The 27,808-nt window shown below is 42.0% G+C and overlaps 1 protein-coding gene across 7 annotated transcripts in view; it reads left to right on the plus strand.

Annotated features, from left to right (window-relative positions):
* The window catches only part of SLC4A10 (solute carrier family 4 member 10), a 170,801-nt gene that overhangs the window by 71,655 nt on the left and 71,338 nt on the right, over nucleotides 1–27,808 (plus strand). For all 7 annotated transcript variants that reach the window (XM_053408138.1, XM_053408183.1, XM_053408147.1 and 4 more), the window contains 3 exons: nucleotides 12,957–13,103; nucleotides 22,171–22,309; nucleotides 27,633–27,793. In XM_053408138.1, coding sequence (XP_053264113.1) covers nucleotides 12,957–13,103; nucleotides 22,171–22,309; nucleotides 27,633–27,793 — 447 coding nt within the window. The remainder of the gene's footprint in view (nucleotides 1–12,956; nucleotides 13,104–22,170; nucleotides 22,310–27,632; nucleotides 27,794–27,808) is intronic.

The following is a 27,808-nucleotide window of genomic DNA, read 5'->3' on the forward strand; positions in this document are numbered from 1 at the left end:
CACAGGCTCATGTCTTTCAAAAGCATCAACCTAATTCATGTTCAAAAAGTCTATGAGGTCACATGTGTGATGGGTCTGTTGGTGAAAATAATTTTCCCATTATCAAAGCCTCAAGCTCTGTTCTTGTATGTATATATATTCTTAATGAATTATGCACTGATAGTTCTCACTGGATGGGTGCTTAAATGAGTATCCTTTTCTTGAGTGGTAAAAGTATACAGAATAAGAACTCCAGTCTATATTACCTGGAACAATGGATGCCTGAACTTTGTGGCTATGAGTTTGCAACATTCTATTTCATTTAAAGGAAAAGAATAATAAATTGTTTAAGAAATGTCATAATGTAGACCCTGCGAAGATTCTGCTGATCTCTTCACCTAGGGTTGCCATATGTCTAGATTTTCCTGGACGTGATTCCAATGATGGAATTAGCATCTGGGGAGAATTTTGGGAAATTGTCAAACTGTCCGGGTTCAAAAACTTTTTGTGTCTGGATTTTTGCTTCTTGAAATATGGCAACCTTATTTCACCATATTCTTCACCTGTAGCCTTTTCACTCTTCCTCCTCCTCCTCCCCTCCCTGGTGAGAACTCCTCCCTTTATCTGATCAGTCTCAACTATGGTATAGTCCACACTTGTGTTAACCCAGGGTTAATACCAAGCAGGGTTCCATTCATTTCTTTGACTCCTTTTTTGTTTGAAGGCATTTATTCCTGTTTCAAGTGGAAACTGAAACCCCATTAGCAGGGTCTCCAAATAAACCTGTGAATGAAGACTGATTGCTGTCCTGCTTTATTACATTCTGGAAGCCTTGTAGGAAGTAACAAGATCTGTGATGCCCCCACCTTTTGCCCTCTGTGGCACTTCATGGGCAAGTTGGATGGTAGTAGAAGGGATATGATTAAGGATGGAAGGATCTGTCAGTTTTGGTTCTCTTGGTTTCTTGTTTTTCCAATCAGAAATTCAGTTCTCCACATTTTGTAGCAATTTGTGCTTTTCTTTTTTTAAAGGAATCCTCACAAAAATTCATCAGCGTTGTTTATTAGTGCGAATTTCTCCTAACACATTTTTATATATGCAGGTTGGACTAATGCACACATTTTTGCAAGAACTTTTCCCCAATATAATGATTTTCACAAACGCCTTCATCTTGAGGTACACTTTCCCCTAATATATGCATTTGGTTGGAGAACTGCATTGCAAAATTCAGATAAGTGTAGATTTTAAAGGATGACTGTGTTTTAGTTTGCATATTGCTTCGGATAGTGTGAATTTGATAGATTAGCCTCCAACAAGTACTTAGTTGAATTTTTCCTCCATCCCTAGCTGTGATCATGATAACTTGATATCACACAGGGCTTCTTGGAAGGCGGTGGGGGTGGGGGGGAGAAGGGCAGTCTCCTTACTCTTCAGGTGCACTATGTGAAGTGAGTCTGCTTCCTCCAGGGCTTTGCTGACCACTCCCCAACTGGAGGACACTGCAGAGGGTGGGGTTCTCACTGCTTTCCAACCTGTGAGAAGTCTTAGGCTTGATCTGCCTAAAGCTGTACTGTTCATGGGAAGCAATCACTGCCATTCCTTGTTGGTGGCCTTTATCCTCTTCTTGTGACAATGCTGAGTGTGGGTGATTTGATATAGTAAAATGAGCAGGGAAGGCACAATGGAATAGCAGAATCCTTATTCTACCTCCTCTTGCCTTTTGAGCTTTTTTTTTGGAAATTGGAGGCTGACAAAAGTGTGTTGGATATGAGTGAAGCTTGATTTGGAGGGATTTATCACCAGATAATATCTTGTCAGATAACATCACAAGATAATATCATGTGTTGATAAAAGTACAGCACAGTAAGTGCTGAAAATGGACATTAGATTCTTTTTGCTCCAGTTTTTAAAGTACCGATGTACTTTATTCAGGCTTCCTGAGGAAGGCAATCCTTTCCTGGCGTGGTGAGGTTTTGACTAGTGGCAGGATGAGGGCCCACTAACCTTTTTGGGCCCATGGGCACACTTGGAAACCTGAAAAATTGTCAGGGTAGACAACACCTCAGAACCACACGTACATTACCCACTTCCAGCTCCTGAACATTCTGCCTCACACTGTAATGCCTCCACATATCCCACTGGAGCCTGAAGCTGCCCCACACTGAACCCCACAAGCTGCTTTCACATATCCCACTTCACCATGTACCCTGAGCACACACTGAACCCACCTACCCTACACTGAACCCTACATTTTGGTCCGCACACTGCAACCCCACTCTGACTTAGACTGCAACACCCACACACATAACCACATTCACACGTGTTTAATAGAACCTAATATTTAAATAGATTTCCTTTTAAAAACACAGGGAAATTCAGTGAGCATCTTCCTCATCTGGATTTGGGCCTGAAAGACCAAGGAAAAGTATGGGTTCAAGGAGGGGAAGTTGTAAGACATTGGACAACTGACCACGGGGCATGCCTGTTAAGGCTTCAGCCAACACTTTGAGCCAACTTTCCACTTTGAGCCAACAATTAGAGAGCTTTAACTATGTTCTTAAACCTGTAGACTTTTTAAAAAAATGATTGAATAAAAGTAGATGCAAGTGTATAGATTCTTAGTTGAAAAAAGCAGGGGCTGCACAACATTCTACCAGAGTGTGCTGATTTTAGGGCAACAGAGAATCCAATTTTTTCTCTCCAATAGTTACATCTAGAATTTGACTTGTGGCTGTTGTTATTTTAAGCCAGAGGAGACCAATGATCTGCCAGGTTCCAACTGAAAAACATAAATTATTTGTCTCTTCTTTGCACCAGTATTCCCTTGTGGCAACTTTGTGCACTCAGAGCTCCATGGACAATTTTTCTCCTGAAGAATGAGATATTGCTGTCCGTGGTACACAAGTCTTTCTGAAACTTGTGGGGCTTCTTCCAAAGAATCATGAGTTTAAAAGAAGAAGATAAATTAATTCTGGCTTTGGGCCACACACTTGAAAGCCTCGTTAATAAATTTGTTTTTTTCCAGGTAGATCAAGGCAGTAATAAGTTCACTTTGCGTGACGTCCACTGCTACTCATGCTCAGGGAAGAGCCATTGAAATGAGTGGACTTCGAATCGGTCTACTCTGAGCAGTGGTAACTGGCACCTTTCAAGACTCATGGGGCAGAAAGCAGGAAGCTCAAACAGTAAGCGGAGCCAGAACCAAAGACAGGTGGAGCTAACTTATTCTGGTGTTGTTCCCATCACCCTCTCTGCTGAGTTGTAGAAGGTGCAATGCTGAGACGGGGGGAAAGGAAGCTGAAAAGGAGTGCCACAATACCCTGGACTGGTTGAAAGCGAAAAGGCAGGCAGGTGACTTGGTATGGGCAGATTGAAGTTGGTGGGGCACTGCCCCACTTGCCCTAACAAACCAGCCTCCAGTGACTCAGTTGGATCGAGCATTGTGCTGATAATGCCAAGGTTGCAGGTTCGATCCCTGTATGAGACAGCTGCCTACTCCTGCATTGCAGGGGGTTGGACTAGATGATCCTCAGAGTCCCTTCAAACTCTACAATTCTATGATTCCACAGCTCTTGAGTATGACCATCGTTGGATATCACCCTTTGGTTTTCATGAGCTTTTGTTTTACACTGAATTTGAAGCTTGTCCTTTTCAGCTGGTGTTAATTTCCCCCAATTTTTGTAACAGGAGGCCCTTCAGCTTTTCTGAAGTACAGACATGGCTCACAAAGTCTGTGTGCATGCGAAGAAAACACATTTCCCCCCACGGTGAACTGTTTCTGTTAAGCAATTGTATAATACACACACACACACACACAAACTATCCTGTAAAAAACTGCATTTTATATTTATTTCAGTCTTGCCAGTTCAGCTAAACCTTCTTATTCCTAAAGGTATTATTTCTGGGGTGGCAAAATTTGCAGGTTAGTGTGCTAGATGTTCAAAATTCAAGTAGTTAATAGTGCCTTTCTGTTGCACCGGGCACCTCCAGTGAGGTGAGATTTTGCCTTTCCTTCCTGTTGTGTTAGAGAGGAGGCAATGGGAGAAGCAGGCCATAATGTCACCATCAGTCTATGCCAGGGCTAGGAAACCAGTGGCCCTTCAGATGCTATTAGACTACAGCTTCCATCATTTCTGATATTTGACTGCGGCTGATGGAGTCCCACAACATCTGAAGGTTCCCCATTCTTGTTGCGTGATGCTGGTTTTCAGTTGCAGGAAGATAGTGGGTTGCACCAGCAGTGACCTCCTTTTAGATTCATATTTACTTTTTTAAAAGCAAAGAGACAAGAAGAGAGAGAGAGAGAGAAAGAGAGAGAGAGAGAGAGAGAGAGAGAGAGAGAGAGAGAGAGAGAGAGAGAGAGGGCAGGAAGATAGGAAGGAGAAAAAGAGAGAAACCTGTGGTAAAAAAATTGTAAGTGAGCCCAGTGATGGACGTTGGCAGAAAAAATGGATCTCAGGTCTGAAAAGACCAAAGACTAGCACATGTCATAGTTGTTAGCTTCCTAGGCCCTTCTGGCTCTAGCCCAGGAGCACCACAAATCTCGGCTGCCTGTGTCTCAGATTTGCCCCTCCTGTGCAGTATTTACAATGCAAAGCATAATGATTAATGTGAAAGTATTATCTGCAAATCTGAACGATCTGACTTTCTTCAATAGTTGTAAAATCACAAAGCCTTTACTGCACCTACCGTATGTGTTTAGAGCTTTCTTCATTGTCTGAGATGTCTTGATTAATCTTGTGAGTTGAATAGTTCCTTGTCAAATTATATTGAGTGGGATTTGTTGACTTACGAAACCTCAACGTGAGGCAGGGGTGGGACGGCTCTGTTCCTCCAGTTATTGCTGGTCTCTTTTTATCCCTTTGACCATTGTGCATTTGCTGATTGGGCTTGACTCCAGTCCAGCAGCACCCGCAAAGCCACAACTTTAGCTACCCCTGTTTCAAGGTGTCCTCAAACCTGAAGCCATCAACATTTGAAAAATAAATTCAAATTTATTCTTTCCTACCCTGTGTATGGAATAGGATGCATGACGGACACCTGGCTGTTAAAGAAATGGGTTTATTGAATGTTAATTTTAATTGAAGAAAGCATGACTACTTATTGACATTACGCTGGAAAATTAACAGTGCACCAAACTGGGCGAGATCTTTCATTGCAGATTGAGGCCTTTGTGCTTTTATTTGGTCTTCTTGTGTAGTCACCGTTTTGGCAGATAGATCTGGTAGCAACATCCAGATCTATCATCCAGGCAGAACAGATGGTTGCTCAGATCAACAAGCAAAATGTTCAGCAATTGTTTGCATAGGTGCTTAAATCTGGGGTAGGTGGGGAATGGGGCAGGGGCTTTTTTTGTTTTTGACTTTGCCTTCAGAACTAATGCTAGCAGGTAACTGTGGACCCGAAGGAGAACTCTCTGACTTTGCAGCAATGTATCTCTTTAATAGAGGAAGAAATATGTTTTCCCAATTACAGTTCAACCCCAAATTAAGATGCATTGGTGGTTTTTCTTTTGCAGGAATGGGGAGCCTATGGCACTCCAGATGTTGCTAGACTCCAACCCCTGTCATCCCTGACCATTGTCCATGCTGGCTAGGGCTGATGGGAATTGGCCAATAGCAACTATACACCTATTTGTGCCCTATTCTTCATAATAATTCTCAGTTTACTCTCTGCAAACAGACCACAATAAAGGGATCTGGCCACTTGGATACAATCTCATTGATAATGACAATAATTAAATGTCAAATGAAATGGCCAAGATCTAGGAAGATATTATAACATACATGATATTGCAAGGAAAGAGGCATTGCTTATTAGAATTTGGTGATGATAATCAGTTGATATTGTCTAACTGGATGAAAGATGGTCTTGAAAGAGCTAAAATTCACCTCACGTGCTCAGCATGTGAAGGAGAGAAAACCATTTAGAGAGCTCCAAAATAGCAAGGGAGTTTTGCAACTGGCTTGAAAAAGTCTACGACGACAGGTTCTAGGAGGGTGCTGTTTTCTTTCCATGGGGCAGGCAGAAGGCAGAACTGATTCTGCTTTAGACAATAGTACTCTCATGTCTCTGGGTGCTGGACTGGTTTTCCATGCCTGGCCCATGTATCTGTAAACAGTGGCGGAGCAGATCTAAACAGTGCCTGGATTGCACCCCCAAAGGGGACAGGGCATGGAGGAAACCTGCTGCGGCACCGACGCAGGGCTGTATTTGCACACTCCAATCCAGGAGAGTGGACAGCAACGTTGCTGCCCACTCTCTTCTCTCCGCCGGAGCTGCTGGCTGGCTGCGAGGAAGCAGGAGCCACAGCCTCTCTCTGCCCCTTGGATCAGGATTGACCAAGGGAAATGGGAAGCTTGGGCGGGCCTGCCACAGCCGCTCTCCTTCTGAAGGGGAAGTTGTAGCTGTGCGCCACAGCCACTCTCCTTCCTTGGGTCAGGAGGAGCTTTGGCTGGGCATGCCAGGCACCACAGCTGCAGTCTGCCCCTGAGTTGGGCTTGACCCTGGGATGGAGGAGTTGCCGCGGGGCGTTGCAGCCACTCTCCACCCCCCAGGTCAGCCTTGATCCAGGGAAGGAGGAGCCTCAGCCGGACATGCCGCAGCCGCTTTGCGGAGTTGTGGCTAGGTGCACCAGGCATTGCAGCCGCTCTCTGCCCCTGAGTCAGGATTGACCCTGGGAAGGGAGAGCTGTGGCTGGGTGTGCCAGGTGGGGGCAGGACATGCAGACGGTGGTCTTCACCCTCTGTGCTCTCCAGCCCCTGCCGCTGGCAGGGAGTGAGGGAGTCTGTGGGGGGGGCATGCCCCCCCCATTCTATGCCTCTATCTGTAAATACAGTGGTACCTCGGGTTAAGTACTTAATTCATTCTGGAGGTCTGTTCTTAACCTGAAACTGTTCTTAACCTGAAGCACCACTTTAGCTAATGGGGCCTCTTGCTGCCTTTGCGCTGCTGGAGCACGATTTCTGTTCTCATCCTGAAGCAAAATTCTTAACCCGAGGTAATATTTCTGGGTTAGCGGAGTCTGTAACCTGAAGCGTATGTAACCTGAGGTACCACTGTAAAAGGATATCACAGGAGCATCATTAAGTGTACCCTCTGCTTCTCATTCAAAAGAAAGCTAAAACTCCCCAGACGTCTTACGACTTGGGGAACAACATAAAACCGTATCTAGTACTGGTGAGACACTGATCAATTCAGTTCAGTTTTAACACCCTTTTCGTTACCTGCAGTCTCCCAAATGCTGAGATTTCATGGGGAAAGGAAACAAAGGAATTGGGGGAGAATGCTGTTCAAAAAGACAAGGTCCATTAGCAACTGGTTTGGTCTCAGTCTGGCGTATTTGCAAATGCCCTTGACTCCATTGCTATTCATTCCAAGCTGACAGTGCTCATCGTCTGTTTAGCAGAGGAGAGTGGAGTGCATGAGCGTGGGAGCAGAAGCGTGGCCTTCTGCTGTATTCAGACATCTCTGGATTGAGACCTGAATACAATTTCCAGCTAATTGCTTGTGGGATGGGAAAATTGTGTTCGCCTTATTATTCACATATGAATTGCAACTGATAGTGTCATCTTCTTCATTGCCTTTTGATAAAGGAGGAGAAATAGCAGATATGCATTCCCAATCTCATTCATTAATGGCCAGTCCTCCATTAATTGATGTTACAGCATCAATGGAAGGCCATACCTGTGTGAGACTTGCAACACTAGATAATATATTTTTTGCTACCATAAGGAAAAGTGTGAATGAATGGCAAATAAAGCCTGAGGGATAGAGGGGGTTTGAATGATAATATACGCAGAAGCTGGGAAAGTTCCTTGCGCGAATCTGACCTTTTTCAACTTTGCTATTTCAGCGGGGGCCTGCATCTGAGCAGAGGCTTCCACTTCTGACAGACTGACCCACAAATATATGAAAATGAGAAGAGCTTCCTTAGCCCCAATGCAGATGTTATCACCCTAATTTTTCAGCTAATATACTTTGTGACTAGCCTGTCTAGCTGTACGTTCATAATCAACAACTTAAAAAATTATTCACCCATTTATAGTTAAACAAACAAATAAACAAACAGTTTAAAAATCTTTCTCTTTTCTAACTCTGTGGCTGAGATCTCCTGGGTGATAAGGACGCCTTAGGCAGTTGAATGTGCATGCGTACTCCATCCATTTCCTTTCCTCCCACCCACCCCTCCACATGGCCCTGGGTGCTGGCAACCCACGTTAGGCCACTTGGCAGAGATATAAGAGAAACACCACTTTCTTGCCACACTGCTTTAGTTCGCTTTGGGTCAGTTTGAAGAGCTTTTTTCATGGCGTCGGAAAGCTTGCCACCACCACCGCAAAACATTACCAACTCTTGATATAAAAGAAAAGTGACTCCCTGCAACAAAATGTTGCAGCAATATAGCCCTGGTGTGTATGTGTATGCTACAGTCTGCGATGGAGGGGGATTGAAAATATAAGGTAGACTGGGGTTCCTGCTCTAACCTCAGCCTTATTTCATGTGGAGTTGTGTTTTTTTAAAAAAGAGTTTTGAACATTTAAATTTGTAGCCAATCTGCATGCAAGTCAGTGAAGCCTGAGGCTTCCGCATGCAATTGTGTGCTTGCGTTGGCTTGCAAAGTCTGACAAGGCTACATAAGCACAGCCACAGGAAGACTGATCAGTATTAGTATATGGATTAAATAAATAGCATCCATTATTTCATTATCATATGCTATATAATTAAATAGTCACGCTTTATATGATAGCGAAATTTCCTTCTCAGGAAACTCATCCCACAGCTTCAGGGTTGTAATAATAGAAAACAGTAGTTGCTGCTCCTCTCTGCAAGTGATTAATTAATTAACTAACTAATATATCAGTTGTTATTAGGAGCATTGATTATTTTTATTATTATTTTTATTTATTAGTTGCTTTGGTGACTGAAATTGCACAAAGCTATTTACAAACACAACAAAAATACTAAAACCAATTACAGTAAACACAATCAATGAAAGATTCACCCCCACACTTGCAATCTGAAATGGTACATCCCCAGACAAGATTTATCACCTCAGTGCGCATTAGCCCTCATTCTTCCTGTTTATTCCTTTGCTCCTGTTCTGTCTTCTCTTGAGTAGTCGATGGCCCATTAGAATCCTCTAATTTCCCTGTTTTATCCTAAATTATTGGTTTCTGTGCTGTAATTTATCATTCAGGAACCCAGAGTTTGAATCCGTTCTTCACAGATGTTCTGCTTTCCTCCACCCCTTCCTTTCTTTTCTCTTCTCTAAGAAGGGTCTGCTTTTCCCTATATCTGCAAACATCCTTTAGGAGTTTTCTGATCCTTTATTTTTTATTTAGAATCCTGCCAAGCATATAGCGTAACCCAGTGTGATCTTGTAAAAACCCACGCTTGCACCAAACGTTAATTAGTTTCAATCCATGTTTTTCCTGATGAGGCTTCTTTTCTCCTCTTTACCTGGAGGGCTGAATCAAAGCAAAAGGTGGTCAACTTTCTCAAAGGTTTGTGTGATGTAGTGATTAGAGGTCTGGGTAAGGACTGGCAGGATGCAGGTTTGAATCCCATGTAGCTCACAGGCTGATTGTTGGCTGCCCTTGAAGAGTACCTTGGAAGTCAAACCGACACCAAACATTCGGAAACCAAAGCACAGCTTCTGATTGGCTGCAGGAACCTCCTGCAGCCAGTCGGAAGCTGCGGAAGCCCAGTCGGATGTTTGGCTTCCAAAAAAACCATCAACTTCCAGTTTTCAGTTGTTCGGGAGCTGAAATGTTTGGCAACTAAGCCGTTTGAGATCCAAGGTATGACTGTATTCAGTCACTATGTTTGGGTGCAAAATGGCGTTACTGGATTTCTTTCTTTGTGGATCATATGATACCAATCCTCTTCCATCTGCACCAGTTCTCTGGCTTGCTGTTCAATACGAATACCAAAAATGATATTCAATACAGCATGGAAGTCAGGAACTTAATAGCACCACACTATCAACACTATAACAAAGCTGTTCAATCCATAGCAGTAGATTTCCGATCCTTCCCTTTTTCTTAGCCATGTGCAAGCTCCAGTCAAGAATTGCACCACCTCACGCTAAATAATGTGATGAGCAGCAGTGGTAGACTTTGGCTCTCAACATTCAGTGCTCCTCCACCTCTCGCCTTCTGTTCTTCATTGTTGTGGCGCCTTTCCGGCCCGGCACCCAGTGCAGGTGAACGAGTCACGCTCTCCTAAGTCTCCTTCTGTGAGCAGCTCTGAAATCATTTCTCCCACTTCTTGCACAAAGTAGAAGGGATTGATTTCACTTATTTAATAAAAAACAATTGCTTTTCTGCTTCTGGTGGTACAAGGAAAATGTAATGAAGACAGCTCCCATTTTTTCATTTTAATGTTTGACGGACTACTGTATTGCAATATTTTGTTGGAAGCCACCCAGAGTGGCTGGGAAAACCCAGTCAGATGGGTGGGCGGGGTAAACATTATTGTTATTGTTATTATTATTATTATTTCAATATTTGTAAATTCAATATATGTAAATTAATATTTCTGTGCCTTAATTTTAAAAACGCACTTTGGGCAGCGTCCGCCCAATACTTCTTGTCACCTGAGGAGGAAGAGCAGCTTGTGACCTTCCCCCACCTGCAAGCCAAGGTGCATGCTACCCAAGACTGAGGGAGAAAATCCCAGAACTGCTTCTTTCTGGGAGTAAACATTCAGCAATAATAATTTAAATAACTTTTAACAATTGGCTGTTCAGTTGCGACACTGAAAATCAGATGCCTGAGGCAGCTGCCTCACTCTGCCTAATGGTATGGTTGGCTTGGGACAGTTTGTTTTTCTTGTGCACTCTCTGTGCTTGAGATGCTTTAACTGTTTAACATACCATTTCTTAACCAATTTTGTGAGCGTTGCAGCCTATTTAGCAACTGGCCTTAATAAGCGATCCATGAGCAAGTGGAATGGCTGAGATTGCAGAGCATGAGACTCTTCATCTCAGGTTTGTGGGTTTGAGCCCCACACTGGGCAAAAAAATTCCTGAATTGCAGGGACTTGGACTAGATGAGGGACCCTTGTGGTCCCTTCCAACTCTATAATTCCGAGTCTTATGTGTAGTGGAACCGGAAAGGAGGATGGGGCGATTGGTTTGTCCATTCTCCGTTGCAAACTGTAAAAATAAGTAGCTGAAATGGAAGAAAGAAGTTGTGTGCATCTTGATTCCTCCAGTTTGCTTCAGAACCCCATGAGGACCCAAGTACATAGTATGTAAAATGTATATAAGTGATGTAAAAACCACAGCAGTATAATCCAAATCCATTTTGCTCGCCACTGTAAAACAGGATAGGGTGGGAAGGCAGGGAAGGTAGAACAAGACAGGCATGGTTTGTTTGTTTTTTACTGGCGTGCTAGGAGCTTGTTTCTATCTGCTTCTGCAGAGAATTATTGTCAGTCCCAAATTTCTTTGACGTTTCATGACAAATGATTCTCTGCTCTGCGTTTTGCCCTTGCTGGAGCCTGCATGAGATTAGAGGTCACATGGGGTTTCAGCTTCATATAGCTGAATATTTTGAGGGGGTGGGGTGCCGGGATTGACACATCCAACTCTAGAGAAGCTGGAAATGTTTATTTGTTATGTTGTGGCTGTTCCAGTAGCCAGAAGATAATACAACTGGAGACTGCAGTTGGACAAGTCTTTGTGCTACCTAATCGTTACACGGAAGCTACCTTTTAAGAACACTTTTAAACCATGATGCCAATTATCGTAACAGTTGCGCACAATTGTTCCCAAGAAGCTCTAATGTGATCCAGATACAGTGGTGCCTCGCAAGACGAAATTAATTCGTTCTGCGAGTTTTGTCGTCTTGCGGTTTTTTCCGTCTTGCGAAGCACGGTGTCGGAAAAGTTTTGGAAAAGCTTCAAAAATCACCAAAGTCTTCAAAAACCTCAAAAAAGGCTACCACACCGCGTGCTATGAGTTGCTCCTCGAAGTCAAGTCACAACTGTATTAACGGTGTTAAGAAAAAGGAAACAAACTTGCAAGACGTTTCCGTCTTGCGAAGCAAGCCCATAGGGAAAATCGTCTTGCGAAGCAGCTCAAAAAACAAAAAACCCTTTCGTCTAGCGAGTTTTTTGTCTTGCGAGGCATTCGTCTTGCGAGGTACCACTGTACTCCTTTTTACACTCAAACCCTGACCTCCTCATGGGTGTCAGAATGGAATTGTGCCTCAATTTTGAAGTTAGTCCATCCAGGCAGTCATATCTTATGCCACAACCAGTAAAGAGTTGGTAAGAAAATATGACCAAATTGGAATTAGGCTTCATCAGTCCATTAGGTATTTTATTTATGCCAAAACATTTTCCACCCTTCAGTTTATGCATACAGCATAGTATCCACATTTTATTATTGTTCATTTTATTTATTTATTGCATTTATATCCCCCCTTTCCCCCCTCCATGAGCTCAAGGTTCCCCTCCTCATTTAATCCTCACAACAAACCTGATAATTGAGTGAGGCTGAGAGGCAGTGATTGGCCCAAGGCCACCCAGTAAGCTTCATGGCTGAGTAGGGATTTGAACCCTGGTCTTAGACCGACACCCTAACCCAGAGCTTTCCAAATTGTGTGTCGCGACACATTAGTGTGTTGGCTGCGGTGTGTAGGTGTGCTCCCCACACTCCTCCCGGGGCTGGAAAGGGGTTAGTTTAATCTCCAGTTTGCTAGTAAAACTGAATTACTGTGTCGTGAAATGATACATGTCTAAAAAGTTTGTCACCAGCATGAAAAGTTTGGAAAGCTTTGCTGTAATCACACAGGCTATGTGGGTACCAGAGATTTCCCCTTCCATCTCTTTCCCTGCACTTTCTTCTTATTTTTTAAGGAGCTGCCTCCACACAGGAATAGGGCATTGGGCCAATGATTCAGCGTTAAATATGTGTTGTGTTGTTTTTTCAGATCTACTTACCCAACCTGTTTTCTGCTCTCTAGGTCACAGAACCTTGTTTATTGGAGTTCATGTGCCGCTGGGAGGAAGGAAAAGCCATCGACGCCATCGACACCGAGGGCACAAACACAGAAAGAGAGACAGAGAACGGGATTCGGGTTTAGAAGATGGCAGAGAGTCTCCTTCATTTGGTAAGCTTTGTTTGGCTTTTTAATAATTTAACAGGCAATGTTAGACAATTTGTGTAAATGGTGCACACAGTGGACATGTCCTGCCCCATTCTTGCCCTGCTGTAATTTCCAAATCTTTTCCCACACAGAGCACATTACAGCGGGCATTTCAAGTAGTGCCTCCTCACTTCCATCTCTGAACTTTGTTGCCCCTTCCTGTCTCTGGCTTTCTCTTTCTCAAGCCATGATTTTCCTCCCACTTTAAAGTTTCTCCTTTTCCCTTGCCTCTATTCTCTTGTCTGCTCTGCCATTCTCTTTTGCCACCTCTGTTTCCAGCTGCTCCCCTCTTACCTGCTAATTTGCCTCTTCCCACCATATCTCCTTCCCCTTGTTTGTGTCATCCTCCCTGCACCAGAAGCCTCAGCAATGGCTGTTTAGCCAATGTGAACCCTGGTCCCCAAACATATTAAAATGCTAGGGGAGAAGGAAGACTTTAGCATGTATGGCATACATGCACTCCATTGTACTTGGTGTCTTTGGTGGGGGTTTTCTTTCTTCTGGTCCTCTCCTTTTTTTTTAAAAAAAAGTAAGTTTGTGAATACTTTGAGATTCACCCAAGAATGGAGGTACCGTCCTCTTGTTGTGTGTGGTGGTCCAGTTTTGACTACAGAACTGCTGATGAGCTGGAACTGAGTTGAGCATTGGAAGGAATGCTTCTAGAACGGTCTCATTATTCCTGCCCCCGGCTTTTAGGGAGAGGTAGGTGTTATGTACTGAAGTTCTCACCCTGGGCCAGCAGGGGGATACTGTAGATAGTTATGCAAATAAGGGATCAAAAGTGACGTTCAGTGATTGGATAGTTTTAGAAAATTGTTACAGATACGTTGTACTGGAGCTCTATATAAGCAGGCTGACTGAACCCTTCAATTCAGTTCTGTTCTGGCCTATGAATAAACAAGAGCTGTTTGAAGAATTCCTGTGTCATCTGATATGTTCACCCACAACTTAACAGTAGCCAAGTGTGGTGCTCTCCGAAAGTTGTGGACTGCAATTCCCATTATCCATGGTCACTGGCCCTGCAGGCTGGGCCTTGTAGTCCATATGGAGAATGCTATGTTGGCTATCTCTGATTTGGGATTTTCACCTTCCAAAGCTATCAATAAAACAATATAATGTTGCAAGCAATTAAAACACTCAAACAACAAAAAAAACCAGCATGAGATGGCATTAAAATAAGAGCATTAGACTTGTGGACTTCACTGATGGGAAGTTATTTCCTGCCTGAGTAATAATATTACTTACTGCGCTGATGTAAAAAGGTGCATCTAAGACGAAAATACTTCAAAGTTATAATAAGCAGAGAGACTATAATGAAAACACTGGCAGGATGCCTTATCACACCATGCTGCAGTAGAAAAGAATATTTTAGATTCTTTAAAAAATGTAAATGCCAGTATAATTTTAGGTTGTGGAGTAGTCATTGTAATGCCTTTAGATTGGGTTTTAAATTATATGCACTGAAAGTGTGGAAGGAAGGTGCTATGAAGGCTGAGGCTTTAGAAAAATGCTTTAAATCCTTAAAATCTCTTGCAGAAAAATGTAAGGTGGATGAAATTATAGAAATGTCTTCAGAAATAGAAGTTCAGTCGGTATTAAGAGGATTAAGATTGGGTCGCACAGAATGAATACTCATGTGAAACCAAATGACTTAGCTGCATCTATTTTGGACAAATTGTTCTTATTCCAAGATGCTAAAGTAGGAAGAGAAACACGTTTCAGATCACTGAGAAGCAGATGCTGATAATCCATTGTTTGCTTTGTTATTCTAAAGTATCTTATCTGTGTTTTTAAAAGACAATTAAAAAAACAAATAACCAAACCTAATCTGTGTAATAGGTAAACATGTTCTATTACCATGTTTTCAGCAAAAAGAAATTGTCATTAGGCATCACAGTGCTTTAAAACTTCCTATCACAAGGACAACATTTCCCCATCAACTTTCTCCTTCGAGAAGCCCCAATCTCACTGTCACTTTGCCTCTCCCCCCTCAACCTCCTGGTAAGCATAATAAATTCTTATTAATTTATTAATATTATTTATGAAATTTATATACTGCCCTATACCTGGGGGTCTCAGGGCAGTTCACAGAATAAAATCAAAATATAAAACCACAAAATATCTAATAAAAACAAAAACAACTCAATAGTGCCTCCCCCCCAAAAAGCCACATTTTTAAAGGGCATATGGTGTCAATCAAATCAGTCACAGTCCTGGTTGATTTGATTGGTGACATCACAAAGCTGTTCCCTGGCATTTTGATTTTGTAAAGACAAAATCCTTGAAGATTTCTACTCCTTTATACCTCAGCTTGTGGACCTCTCTCCCAATGTCCTAGGAGTACTTCCTATGTTAGTATTTTCACAGATTCTATAAAAGAAGCACTGGGTTTTCTGGTACACTTGTTGATGGAAGCAGAGGGGTGTGGATATTTTGGCACAATCAAGCACACTGTGCTCTTCAGTTAGTACTCCCAACTTGACTTAATCCTCTTTCATGCCACTTAATGTTAAGCTTCCCTTTCATAATCGAATCCACGTCACTTGGGAGCTTGGCTACTGAGTATTATTTTTAATGTTTTAATTGCACTTGTCTACCACTACTTATGAGGAGCATGCATGCCTTGGTGGATTTGTGCTTGAATGATGTTTCTAAGCAAATCAGTTGTATTTTAGGTTAAATTTGGTATGTGCACGCACGCATTGCAACATGCGCACAGACAACTTGTGGTCATGGAGACCAGAAAGGCTTTGTCAGCATCTGTTGTGATTGTTGCGTTACTCATCAGTGTTGCCGATGAGCTATTGGGGCTAGAGATGAATCATGGATGTTAGCAATACTGTAGTACTTTGATCTATGACAGATAAATTTACCTGTCAACATATTATGATTCTTTTCTGAAAGGTGGTGTGTATTAGCTTAGTTTGCACAGATCAGCTAACTTCAAGCATCCTATTCCAATCCTCCATAGCATGACTTTGAGGATTAGGAATGTCTCATGGATTTGTACGCTCCATTATCCTACCACCCTCCACCCCTTCCTTCTTTTTCTCTGGGATTGATTCCTCTCTTGATTTGTTTTGCAGTACCCATATTTTGCTATGACTTCTGAATGAAGCAGACTGGGAGCGCTGTGCAGGGCCTTGTCTCCAAAGCATGGCTTGCAAAACCCACTTAAAGACAATAAATAGCTGGTTAGCACTAAGCATAATTTGCCTGATTTGGGTTCCATGGGCATGGATGAGCCCCCGGCATGAGCTCATGGCATGCTCCCCGCATGCCCCTCATCCAATCAGGGAGCTAGAAAAGGGCATTTGTATTCTGAGGATAAACACTTGCACTGTTTAAATGCAGTCATGGAGTTTAGAAAAATATGGAAAATCAGCGTCAACAAGGGGCTTACAAACTTTTCTCAGAGCTGCTGTTATTATTTGGAACAACCTATTTTTAAACAAACTATAGATGATCTCTGAGTAGTTGCTGATCTCCCCACTGCCTTGTGATGACTGCACATTTTATTTATTTAAAAAATTTATATACCACTTTCTATCAGTTATTTCAAGGTGGCTTACAAAACTCAAAGCAAGGAGAACGATAATCACATGCAAAACTGCTATCGGATAAAAGCAACAACTGAAAGCCAGCATTTTATTTTTATTATTTTATTTGGATTCCATTTATGAATTGCTTCTCATAAAATATCTCAGTCCATATATAAAAAACAATTTAATATGTAAAAACTATTTATTTATTTCCAGTGCAGATACAGGCTGGGATAAAGGTCCCAACTTAAAAGGCTTGTTGAAGGAGGAAAGTCTTCAATAGGCACCGAAAGAGCAATAGAGATGAGACATTGGTATGATGAGTAATGGGGAGGGCATTGCAAAGATTTGGCTGGCACCACACTCAAGGTTTGACCCCTGTATGGTATGGAATGGACCTCCAGAATAGGGTGAAATCTGCAATAATGTAGCGGTTGGCTGGGTTTTAAAGGTAGGCTCTCAGCCACCATTTTTCAAACACTGCAAAATTGCCCTGAAACATCTCTGCTTTTCTCAGAACCTTAGCTGACTGAGTCTGTGATGGTTAAAACTTCAAGCTTTTCAGAAAACAATAACAATTAGTATTAAAAAAAAAATTCAAGCTTTTCAGATTGTAATGTAGATGAGAGTGCATTGGTGGCAAAGAAGATTTGTGGTTTTATGCTGCTTTATATTTTAACGTACTGGGATTTTGTTTTTGTATTTAAAAAAACCATTTATTAAGAATGTTACATCACGTTATGTCATATGGCATTGTACTGCTATATGGTGGTCTACCGCCTTGGGTGGGTCCTGAAAGAGTGATTGTAAATAGTTTAAATAAATGCACTATCAGATAACAAGACCCTGTTCTAGGTCCTTCTCTGTGTGCACCATTAATCCTATGCAGCTCTCTCACAAATAAAGATCTTTATTCGTAGGAGGACTGCAGTTAGAGGGGAAGGGCTGGAGCAACCATGAGCCAGCTTTATGTAATGCTGTTTTTGTGTGAAGAGGCCTTTGTGGTCATCTGCATTCTGTGTTCTGGAATGATCCACCTGTCCTTGTACCTTCTGGGCAGAGGAGGGGGAAGGCTGTTTCAAATATTCTGTTTCCATAGTCACATTAAAATATGTTATCATCCCTTGCAAACTCAAGTGGGATTCAAGGCCAGATTGGATGAGACACCATCTAGGAGAATAAACAAACACACAGCCGTTGCTTTTTTCCATTGATACCAGATCTGGATTGGGATGCTTACCTAATGCATTGATTTGCTGATGGATTTGAGCACGTACTGATGCATTTAAGTAAATATGCATTGTGCTGCACACTATGGGTAAATGCATATTTTGATGTCAGTTGAGAAATTGTGGCATTGCCCCAAATGCTACGAGGGCAGAGAGAAAGTATGAGTTATTTAGACCTATGGATTACAGTTTTTGAGATTTTTAGAACTGGTGGTTATGCATTTAGAAGACAACTTGAAAAACTGTTTGGCTGCTGGCCTCTCTTCCTCATATAAATGTCAGGCACAGAAAAGTTATTAAACTGCATGTTTGAGAGAGTGGAGAGAAAAATAGACTTTCTAAACTTAAATAATAATAATAATAATAATAATAATAATAATAATAATAATAATAAATTTTATTTATATCCCGCCCTCCCCAGCCGAAGCCGGGCTCAGGGCGGCTAACAACAATCAAATAATCAAACAATCAAATAAACCAACATTCTAAAAATATTTCATTATAAAAATTAATTAAAATCAAGTTAGCACACACCCTACTTTTCTATTAAGGGATAGAACAACATCAAATGCTATCATATTACTGTCATTTAATTACATGATCATATGCAAGTTTTTTAACCACAGACATGACTGTTAAAGGTAAAATAAACTGTGGGACTCTTTCATATCCCGTGTTTGATGTGCTATCTCATGGTGTCTCTGAGAGGATGGAATTTCTTCTATTCAGAAAGCACATTTCCTAGGAAATCATTCATAAGGGTTTGCATGCTCTTGCTGAGGTTCTCTGCCTACTGAATTTTGTGCCTTCTCAAGATGATTTAAAACATTTTTTTTTAAAAAAAAAATATTTAAAAAATTATTATATTTATTTCCCACCTTTTCTCCAAGAAGCCCAAGGTGGTGCACACACTTCTCTCCCCCCCATTTTGTCCTCACAACAACCCTGTGAGGTAGGTTAGGCTGAGAGAAAGTGACTGGCCCAAAGCCAGTAAGCTTCGTGGCTAAGGGCCATGATATTAAGCAGTTCCTTGTTTACTTTCCTGCCATTCTCCTTTGGAGTAATGTGCACAATTCAACGTGGGCGGTCATCAGGGGTGAGTCTTTGTCATTAATTTTGACTGGCCTCTTGATTCAAACATGATTCAAGAGGTTCTGTCATTTGTGGCCTCTTTTTATCCCCGCTACAGAAGTTAGTTGGTATCCCAGTGCTAGGAAGTTTGTGACACCCACACGGCTTTGTGGGTGGCCACAGTGGGTGTTTTTCATATAGTCAGTGCTTTTTTCTGGGGGGGGGGACACAGGGGTACGCATACCCCTAAACATTTTGTGAATCTTTGTCCTTTTGTCCATTTACTGTATTTATCTCTCCCAATTTGAACGATAAAATGGTGATTTTTTTGAGTCAAAATGAGAGTACTCCTAAACATTTTTTTTTAGAAAAAAAAAGCACTGCATACAGTTAAACATTAACATACAGTGGTACCTCAGGTTACGAACTTAATTCGTTCTGGAGGTCCGTTCTTAGCCCGAAACCGTTCTTAACCTGAGGCGCGCTTTCACTCATGGGGCCTCCCGCTGCTGCCAGCGCGTGATTTCTGTTCTCATCCTGAGGTAAAGTTCTTAACCCGAGGTACTACTTCTGGGTTAGCGGAGTTTGTAACCTGAAGTGTTTGTAACCTGAAGCGTCTGTCACCTGAGGTACCACTGTAATTGCCACCATCACTTACTACAACATTGCCTTTGTTTTTGGTTCTTGCTGAAGACTAACACTGCTACCTGTCTGGAAGTTTATTTACACTGATGCAGGGGACCTGCTTATTTTGTGGGAGCATCAGTGAAAAAATGGGAAGTAGACACTATGGAGACGGATAAAAAAAATTAAAAGGCCTCAGACTTCCATTTTATATGCACAGTCTCTTTAAGTCATTCATTTCCAATGCTTAGTCCAGTTTTGTGAAGTACTGTGGAATTCTATTTATGGAATAACACAGTGACTTCTGTCTACTCATGAACAACACTAACCGCAGATGAGGTTTATCTGTTTGCGGTTGAATTTACAGTCATGCCCCCCAGAGGAAATGTGTCCATCAAGCAATTTATCATTATTGTCATGAGTTTTCTATGTCCTTGACTAGCCATTTGCTCCCTGTCCTGCCCTAATGTATATGGAAAGCTCGACATGGCCTGTAGGCACACCAAACTCTGTGAACTGAGTGAGGCATCTCATGGTTAGCTGAGGAGTTAGCGTTCCCTGAATCCAGTGCTAAATCATTACATTAGCACGAATAATCCTGTCTGCTCATACTTTTTGCCCCCCTTTGAATGACTACACGGCTTCTGTGTGCACTCAAGAAATATTCCTAGTTATTCTCTCACCTTTGGTGCAGAGTGTCAGAAACATCAGCCATCCTTCTGTGCTCTCCAGAAATGCAAAGTAAAGTATGATGATAAAATAGATTTGTCTTTTTGATGCAAAGTATGATGACAATATTTTTAAAACCCTCACATTAGCTCAATAAGTGAAAGCAGGAAGCACTATAATGATTGCTTGAATGTATTGTGTTTTTTAAAAATAACCAATGCACAATGCAGCCATGATGTTTCCCTAATACAACACAACATTTCAAATATTTCTTAAAATACCAGCACTAAAAGGGGTTTATTTAATCATTGTCTTCTGTGAAATATATTCAGCAGGGTATATGCAAGGGAAGGGGGCAATCATTTAGTTACCCCATTCCTTTGTCTTTTTAAAAGTTTCATTCGTTTTGTTTTTTGTTCATTATAATTACATTCTGTTCGATACTGATTTAGAATAGCTTATTTTTTTGGCTCCCTGGAATGGAAATCCATTCAGTCTTCTGTCTGATTTTTATCCCATTGTCATTACATTTTAAGAGGGCCTGCCACTTCTTCCATGCACCAGACCTGCCAAATTTCAGACAGATCAGGGAAAGGGGTCTGTGTTGTAGAGGCAGTTTATCAAATATATAAATCCACAAGCTTCTGTTTTCATTGGGAGACCTCGTTAGTCCAACGTGCCTGAAACTTTCAGGTGTCCTATTGCCCTTTCAAAGAGCAGACTTGCCAGAGTTCATGAATGGATTATCCTCTGGAACTCATTTCTTTGAATTTCCATTCATTTCTAAAATGAAAATGGATGAAATTAACAGAGTTGAATAGACAAACCGTTTTACACCAATGAAACTGATTCAAACCAATGACTGCTTGTCGTATTGAGAAAGACGCATATTTATCAGTGTTATGTACTGAGTTGAATAGGATCCAAAATGCAGCAGTCTGATTGGTCCTAGAACAATAGGATCCAGAATGCAGCAGTCTGATTGGTCCTAGAACAATGCAGCAGTATGATTGGTCTGCAAGAGCCACCCAATCCAGCTCCAGATGGAAGTGAATCCACAACCTGATTGGCCTACAGGAGAATTCCGGAATTAGCCAATCACATGCAGCCCATTGTGTAAATAATGTATATAAAGCAGATACTTTGGGGGGACTTTCATTCCTCCTCACCACTATGAGCTGAATAAAGAGCATGAAATCCACTCTTGACTCTGAGTATATTTCAATCAGCCTAGTTTTCATGTGTTTATTTTTCTACTGTCACCAAGTATGCAGGGTATTTTTCAGATTCGCAGGAAGATTCTGCCCCATAGGAGTTTAAAATTGAAAAGGAAAGGCAACCCAAGAAAGGAGGTAGATGGAGGCGAGAATAAAAATGCATTCAGTTCAGTTGCAGATATTTTGTCTTCATTTTAGCAGGGCAAGAGAATAAACTTAAGCAGTAACTACATCTCTAGGACATATAACCAAGCAGAGGGGGAGTATGCGCCTGATCAATTTTATACATGTTTATTTGTTGTTAAGAAGGAATTTGCTAAACTGGAAAGCTTAACCGGTGACAACATGGTCCATGTTGGTTTCAGAACACACATTTAAAGCATGACTGAGTTGCCAAGATGTGATTATTTTATTACAGGCTATAATACCTGCCTGTAGAAGTTAATTATATGGATGACAGACAGCTGCATAGCCTTACTACACCCTGCTCATTCACTTGTTCAACACAAAAGGATGCAGCTGTAACCAATAACACTGGTGCTTAATTGCTTAAAAGGTATTTATGTAAGTAATGCTCCATGGAATCACTGTAGTGTGGCTTTGCCTTTGTGGAAATACTTCTTGCTTCAATTTGGCTTCCCTGGTCTCTTCCTATCTCCACCCCTGTTTTTTTCTCTAGACACCCCTTCCCAGCGGGTACAGTTTATTCTCGGAACAGAAGATGATGACGAGGAACACATCCCTCACGACCTCTTCACAGAGCTCGATGAACTTTGCTGGCGTGAAGGAGAAGATGCTGAGTGGAGGGAGACAGCCAGGTGAGTCCCCTTTTGGTTTAGCATTTGATGTACAAGGACACAGAGAAGGCCAAAATGCCTATTAATTAGGTTTAAGCCAAACATGTTGAATGTATACTGAGTATTGCTACTTCGGGATGCAGGTGGCGCTGTGGGTTAAACCACAGAGCCTAGGGCTTGCCATTCAGAAGGTTGGCAGTTCAGATCCCCACGACCGGGTGAGCTCAAGTTGCTCGGTCCCTGCTCCTGCCAACCTAGCAGTTCGAAAGCACGTCAAAGTGCAAGTAGATAAATAGGTACCACTCTGGCGGGAAGGTAAATGGAGTTTCCGTGCGCTGCTCTGGTTCTCCAGAAGTGGCTTAGTCATGCTGGCCACATGACCCGGAAGCTGTACGCCGGCTCCCTCGGCCAATCAAGCGAGATGAGCGCCGCAACCCCAGAGTCTGCCACAACTGGACCTAATGGTCAGGGGTCCCTTTACCCTTTACCTTTATTGCTACTTCACATGCCTTTCCTCAGAGCCAGATGTTGACAACATTTTTTTTAGGTCAGATCATGGTTTGTTTGTTTTTTTTTGGGGGGGGGAGAGATAATGTCACGGGCAAAAATAAATAAGATAAATGCAGTTAGCTAGGATCTTTATTTCTTTGCTGAAAATGTTATAACTATTTCAGAGTCCTCTCAAGAGTAAAGCTGAATGCAGTCAATTTGATTGCAAACTGGGTTTAAATTGAGATTCAGCATAATAGCAAAGTTCAAGATGTAGATATGTTGCCTGTGTGTCTTTTCGCTGAACTTACTTTTCCCCGATTAGATAATGTAACATAGTGAATGGTTACTGTTTACTGTAATGAGGAGGCGTTGCATAATGCTTTATACAGCACTAATCCTGAAATAATAGGCTTTTGGGGGTAAATCCTAAATCTAACACAGTTCTAGTAAAGCAGGCATTGATCTACCGATAACTCTGGCGAATGGGTACTGAGACATTCCTTACCCCAGCTTAATAAAGGCACTCTCACTATGTTGTTCTGCTTACATATTTTTCAGCCTAACCTACCTCAAAGGGTTGTTGAGCATCCAAATTCTTGCTCTGGGTTGCTTGTAGATGACTGGAGAAACAAATATACAGCAATAAATAAATGTTTCAGGAGAAAGTTATGCAGCTATTAGGGACAAGAAAACCTCAAATAAACTTTATTTCTGTCAGATTTCATGTTAGATTTGTCCTGGACCTCACTCATAGGAGGTAGACAAATATTTAATTACAAGTTCCAAAATAAGATGAACAGCCACATTCTCTGCCAATGAAATGGATGTTTTGTTTTGTTTTGTTTTGTTTTGTTTTGTGGAAGACCCGAGACAAATCCAACCAGTGCCACAATTTCAAGTAGTGCTTAACAAGTGTAGCATTGCAGATATGTTTTCGGAAGGCTCATCCAAATGAAAATGGGTCACCATTTCATATGATAGTAAATGGATTTTGCATAGCAGAGTGCCAGGACAATGCAGAACTTACATGTGGGAAGCCTTGGCTCAGCCATGGAGCTTGCAAGCTCCCTTTAGGCAAGTTGCAATCTCCCAGCCTCAGGGCCGGATTTAGGTTTGATGAGGCCCTAAGCTACTGAAGGTACTGGGGCCCTTTATATGTCCAGCTGTCCTTTGTCAACAACAAATTGTCACTGTTTTTTGTGTTGAATGTATGCTATATGGTAATTTATGGACCTAATAGGTATCTAAAGCCATTTGTACGTAACAAAATATGTATTTTATCAAAGTAATTGTTGAACTTATCTTACATTTTGGAAATGTACATCCAGTTTTTTCCCCTTTAATTTTTTTAGGGGTCCCCAAGAGATTGGGGCCATAAGCTATAGCTTGTTTAGCTTATACGTAAATCCAGCACTGCCCAGCCTACACTACCTCTCAGTTCTTTGCAGAAATGGCAGAGCATAGATGTCACCAATGTCAGTAAATAAATATTGCCTGATGCAGTCTAACACAGTAGACTTTGACCTTACCTGACCTTTAACCTCAGCCTGCAACATACTTCACCTTTCAATGTGTTTTTTGTTTGTTAAATACTATGTGTCCCTCTTTTCTCTCTGTTGCAGTTTTCATTTGTGCTGTTTCCTCTACTGCAGTGTTCCCCAACCTTGGGCCTCCAGCTGTTTTTGGACTACAATTCCCATCATCCTTGACCACTGGCCTTGCTAGCGATGGATGATGGGAGTTGTAGTCCAAAAACAGCTGGAGGCCCAAGGTTGGAGAACACTGCTCTGCCGGATGGCCTTTAAAGGCACAGGAACCCTGTCATTTCCACCCATCTGCTTCCTTTCTAAATGTCTTTGTGTTTGTTCTTAAAAAGGGGGGGAAATCCTAAGCAAAATGCAGGCCACTTGTGTGACTCAACTTAGGTCAGGATGTGGGCTCCGACCTGTTAAATGAAGACTAACAATCCAACCAAATGTTCTAGCCAAGTTCTTGCTATTGTAGCTTTTTAGTGGCATGTGTAAGATTTGCCAAGATCTTGGCTGTTCTGTTACTCAGAAGGATGATGGAGAGTGTGGGTGAACTGGTGGGAGTTCAGTTCCTCTGGGAAGTCAACAGATATAATGAAAGCAAACCCAGAAGATATTGAGTGTGTTACTCCACAAGTGGATCAAGACTCAGTTGCTTTGCTGAATACAATGATTTAGTTCTCTGCAAAAGTGATACAGCTGAGTGTTAGGAAATTATACATTTTTTAAAAATACACTACTGGATAAATTTGCAAAGCTCAGCATATTCTTAATATGTTGGCCCTGGGAAGGATAGTATGCTTATTTTAGTTGGGAAACAAATGTTGATACATACTAACTTGTTTGGGATTACCTTTTGGGCTTCATAGTCAATAAAGAGATTTGAAGCTCGGCCACCCAGTCTGGTATTCATCTAGTGCACGTTATCAGTCATCAAGCACTTCAAATTTACAAGAACATGGAAGACTATATTAAATAGTTGCATTCATGCAAGGATTGCCGCTAGTGCAACAGGAATTTTCCCTTCTCGCCCCTATGCCGCCCTCAGATCTTTTCCAAAGGGTTGGGGGATCCCCCAGAACAGATTTAGTGGGTGAGCAAGGGAAGGAAAGGGGGGAAATGTTCTGCTGTACAAGGAGGAATCCTCTTGGTGATGGAACCTTAGCCTTAGTGCCATGTTGAATACAACACACTGAGAATATGTTGTTTCATAATGATGACATGGTAGAGCGGGGAGAGAGAACTTGAAGAAGACTTGGGTTCCTGCACTCAGTCTTTGCTTCAGGCGTCATATTTCATGGCTACTTGCCCCCTTTCCTAAATTCCTTCTTTTCTCTCTCTTCTATGTCTGCAATTTTTAGGTGCTAAGCCTCCCGACAGATCCCTGTGTGTTTTTCTTAATTGCTTTTGAACAGCGCTTAATAACTTCAAGAGCTTTCTAAATAAAATAGGATGAGGAGCTTGGTCTCCAGTGATGATTAACTGCTGGAAGATATCGATCCGTTCTATAAACAAAGATTTAAATTAAAGAAGGAGGTTTTATAAAGCTGCAAAGATTGTTGGGGAATGCTTGACTTTTCATGGATGTCCTCTTTGATCTACTTCCCACATTTCCAACATGTTATTATCAAAGCAACGTTTTTTAAATACTTGACTTGCCCTAATATAGAAACAAGTTGCTCTGTCATAATTAACAGGTGCTTGCCCCACCCCAAATATATCCAACCCTTTGATTTCTCAGTCCTACAAAGCAGGCAGGAAGGTGCTTTGAATTCGGATTCCTAACAGCCAAAATGGATACCCAAAGATTCATTCTGAATCCACCCATTTCCCTTTTATTGTGGAGATCTTAAGCAGAGGATCCTTTTCACTAGTTTCATAGAAACACAGGGATAGCATTGAAGTGAGGGAAGCTAACCATTATCTCCAGGGTTCAAGCTGACCTGATCCCAACTTAACTCATCTAAGTGGGAACCGCTTTTCCATTGTCTTGTCCCGTGGACACTCCAGAAATGTCTGTATGTGTGGGGGTGGGGATAGAAGGACCGGGTAGATGACTTGATGGCTACCCAAATGTTTTTTATCCCTTCACAGGGCAAGATGACATTAATCTATTAATATACATGTTCAGAATTTGGTATTGTATGTGTGTATCCCAAGCAGAATGAAAAATGAAACCACATTAAGAAACTATGCCTAGAAATTATATAAGCTTTCCCCCCACATAAGCGTTTCAAACATGACATCTTGGTCATTCTCATAACCAACTTCCCATATGGTAGATATCCAGTATTATTAAACTCATAGATCAGATTGGGCCAAGAGGTGAGATAAAAGGCCAGGTTTGCACATAATGCTGGGTCATGGTTAATATTAACCAAGGTGCGCGGGTGGCGCTGTGGGTTAAACCACAGAGTCTAGGACTTGCCGATCAGAAGGTCGGCAGTTCGAATCCCCGTGACGGGGTGAGCTCCCGTTGCTCGGTCCCTGCTACTGCCAACCTAGCAGTTCGAAAGCAAGTCAAAGTGCAAGTAGATAAATAGGTATTGCTCCGGCGGGAAGGTAAACGGCATTTCCGTGCGCTGCTCTGGTTCGCTAGAAGCAGCTTAGTCATGCTGGCCACATGACCCAGAAGCTGTCTGTGGACAAACGCCAGCTCCCTTGGCCTATAGAGCGAGATGAGCGCCGCAACCCCAGAGTCGGTCACGACTGGACCTAATGGTCAGGGTCCCTTTACCTATGGAGCAACAACAGTGTGGCTTGTTTGTGGTTAACAGACAATAGTTAAGTCACGGGGGCTGAGTTTCGGTGATCAAATTTAAGAAACCATGGCGCACCATTATTCACACACCATGCTGTGGGGCTGTATCCATTCAGAAAAAGCTTTTCGATCAAGCAGAGGTTTTAGAGAAGGAAGTGATCATCACAAAATCCCCGCTTTCGCCTCCCTTGTTTTCGTCTCCATTTTGCATGCTGTTATGGAAGGTCTTCCAACCCTCTTGGAGCAGTTTCAGGGGTCTGTTTGTGTAGGAGGCTGAAGGCGGAAGTAGCAAAAATTGCCTCCAGCTTCCATTGGTGGAAGACTCCTCTTCAATCAAAGAGGCTTCCATGAAACAACAGGATGTAGTTGGATGCAACCCAAAGAGCGGAGCTGTGAAATTGTGCGCTCGCTCTCTCTCTCTCTCTCTCTCTCTCTCTCTCTCTCTCCATCCATCCATCTATCTATCATCTCACTATTTGTGTTTCTTCTCTTATTGCTTCTGCATAACTGACATTTCATTTCTCAAACAGAAGGGGCTGACTAAGCTCTTTTGCTTGCTTAGGTGGTTGAAATTTGAAGAAGATGTTGAAGATGGAGGAGAGAGGTGGAGTAAACCATACGTTGCCACGTTATCGCTTCACAGCTTGTTTGAACTGAGAAGTTGCATTCTCAATGGCACTGTGTTGCTAGACATGAGAGCAAATTCTTTAGAAGAAATTGCAGGTAAGTGTGCAGTTA

This window comes from Podarcis raffonei, chromosome 1, assembly GCF_027172205.1.
Source record: "Podarcis raffonei isolate rPodRaf1 chromosome 1, rPodRaf1.pri, whole genome shotgun sequence".
NCBI classification, from domain to species: Eukaryota; Metazoa; Chordata; class Lepidosauria; order Squamata; family Lacertidae; genus Podarcis; species Podarcis raffonei.